We start from the raw sequence: 2,418 nt of genomic DNA, 5'->3' as shown, positions 1-2,418 counted from the left end.
ATCAATGGAGTGCCTTGGTTTCCAGATTATGCGAACTATCTGGTCGGTGGGGTAATCCCCGATGATTTTGATTCTAACAAGAAGAAAAAGTTTTTGCATGATTGCAGGTTCTACTTGTGGGACGATCCTTTTTTGTATAAGAGAGGAGTGGATGGACTTATCAGGAGATGTGTTCCAGAGGAGGAACAAAGGGATGTGTTGAAAGCATGCCACGACTCCGACTATGGAGGACACTTTAGTGGTGACAGAACCGCCGCCAAAGTTCTCCAATCTGGGTTATACTGGCCAACTTTATTCAAAGATGCTCAACAAATAATTAAAGAGTGCGACAAATGCCAGAGAACGGGCAACATCTCAAAAAGAAATCAGATGCCCCAAAATGCCATGTTAGAAGTTGAACTCTTTGATGTGTGGGGTATCGATTTCATGGGTCCCTTCCCACCCTCTTTTGGGAAGCAGTACATCTTAGTGGCAGTGGATTATGTCTCAAAGTGGGTGGAGGCCGTGGCCCTACCAACTAATGATGCTCGAGTGGTGATTAGGTTTCTAAAGGAGACTATCTTTGCTAGGTTCAGAGTACCAAGAGCTTTAATAAGTGATGAAGGAACACATTTTCTGAATCATCTAATGGAGAAGCTCCTCTTGAAATATAATGTGAAGCATCGAATTGCGACTCCGTACCACCCTCAAACTAGTGGGCAGGTGGAAGTGTCAAACAGGTAACTCAAACAAATCCTTGAAAAGATTGTAAACTCATCCCGCAAGGATTGGGCAAGCAAGTTGGATGATGCACTTTGGGCTTACCGAACGGCTTTCAAAACGCCAATTGGTATGTCACCGTACCAGTTAGTTTACGGCAAGGCATGCCATCTACCGCTTGAATTAGAACACAAGGCATTTTGGGCTTCAAAATTTTTGAATATGGATTTATCCAAGGCAGGAAGTTCTCGGATCCTTCAGCTCCACGAATTAGAAGAATTTCGGAATCGTGCGTATGAGAATGCTAAGGTCTATAAAGACCAAACAAAGAAATGGCATGATAAAAGGATAGTGAGAAAAGAGTTTTATGAAGAAAAACTGGTCCTTTTGTATAATTCTCGATTAAAGTTATTCCCTGGGAAGTTGAAATCCAAATGGTCAGGCCCGTTTGTTGTTCACAAAGTTTTCCCTCATGGAGCGATTGAATTAAAGAATCAAGCAAACGAGGATACCTTCAAAGTCAATGGTCAGAGGTTAAAGCCGTATTACCAAGGACAAGAAATCGGTCAAATACATGTTGCTCGTCTCACAGGATGAGAGGAACAACCGTCGAGCCATGCGACGTTAAACGAAGCGCTTCGGGGAGACAACCCATGGGTTTTTCATTTTTTCTCTCTAATGATTTTTGTGTGTTTCTATTTTTTTTTTAAGTTTGAATGTTTGTAGGTAATCACAGTGTGCTACTGGTGAAGGTGAAAAATTCGAATGGGGTAACAACTAAGGTGTTCAACTGTGGACGTGTAAAGAGAAAAATGCAAGACAGAACAAGACAACACGGCCGGCCGTGTGGGCTAGCACGGGCCGTGTTGCATGCTTACCATTTTCCCCATACATTTTCCAGAGGAGCAACACGGGCAGCCGTGTGTGCCAGCACGGGCCGTGTTGCTCATATGGCTTTGTCCCCATACATTTTCCAGGGGTGCAACACGGCCGACCGTGTGGGCTAGCACGGGCCGTGTTGCAGTGCGTAACTCAGAATTTTTTTTAAAAATTTAGAGACGTTGAAGTGGGGCCCACACGTCTTTAAATAGCTTTTACCACTCCCCCACTCACTTTTCAGCCACTTCATCTCCTCCAACCCTATTTTTCTCCCAAATCTCTCAAACTCCATAACCACTTTCACCTTAAACCTCATATTTCATCATCATCCAACCATTTTTTTCAAAGTTCCTTCACAAAAGCTGGGCCGTTTCTCGCACTCTACGCCGTGACGGTATTATTTTTCTCTATCCCCACTATTTTTTTCCGCTAACTTTTCAGGTGACCATTATGCCCCCGAAAAGAGCTGAGCGAGGAAAGGCTGTGGTAGAGACCTCAAGACCGAGACACAGGGCCCGGAGGATGCCAAATGCACACGGAATCATTTTTGAGGATGATGATCATGTTGAAAGGTACAAGACTCACCTTAAAAGGAAGCTTGTACCTACAAGGTATGTGTGTGATGATACTATGAGTGCTTTAGGAATTCTAGATTATGTATCTCAAATGTTCCACAATTTAGGTATTTTTGAATTTATGCATGCTGATGTACCTTCCTATGAACGCATCACTCTAGAGTTCCTAAGCACTGTTAAATTTAAATTGGAAAAGAACTGGACTGGTCATGTTTATGAATATTTTGGTACTATGAGTTTCCGGCTTTATAACGAAGATTATTCG

At 43.0% G+C, this 2,418-nt stretch overlaps 1 protein-coding gene across 1 annotated transcript; it reads left to right on the top strand.

The window, feature by feature from the left end:
• Nucleotides 1–426: 426 nt before the first annotated feature.
• LOC127121966 (uncharacterized) lies at nt 427–1,706 on the top strand. Its single transcript, XM_051052385.1, has 2 exons — nt 427–719; nt 1,436–1,706. Exons 1-2 carry the CDS (start codon nt 427–429, stop codon nt 1,704–1,706), a joined length of 564 nt encoding a protein of 187 aa, XP_050908342.1.
• The last annotated feature ends 712 nt before the right edge of the window (nt 1,707–2,418 follow it).

This window comes from Lathyrus oleraceus, chromosome 2, assembly GCF_024323335.1.
Source record: "Lathyrus oleraceus cultivar Zhongwan6 chromosome 2, CAAS_Psat_ZW6_1.0, whole genome shotgun sequence".
NCBI lineage: Eukaryota > Viridiplantae > Streptophyta > Magnoliopsida > Fabales > Fabaceae > Lathyrus > Lathyrus oleraceus.
Note: the sequence above shows the minus strand (reverse complement) of the source record. Positions and strands in the feature narration are given on the sequence as shown.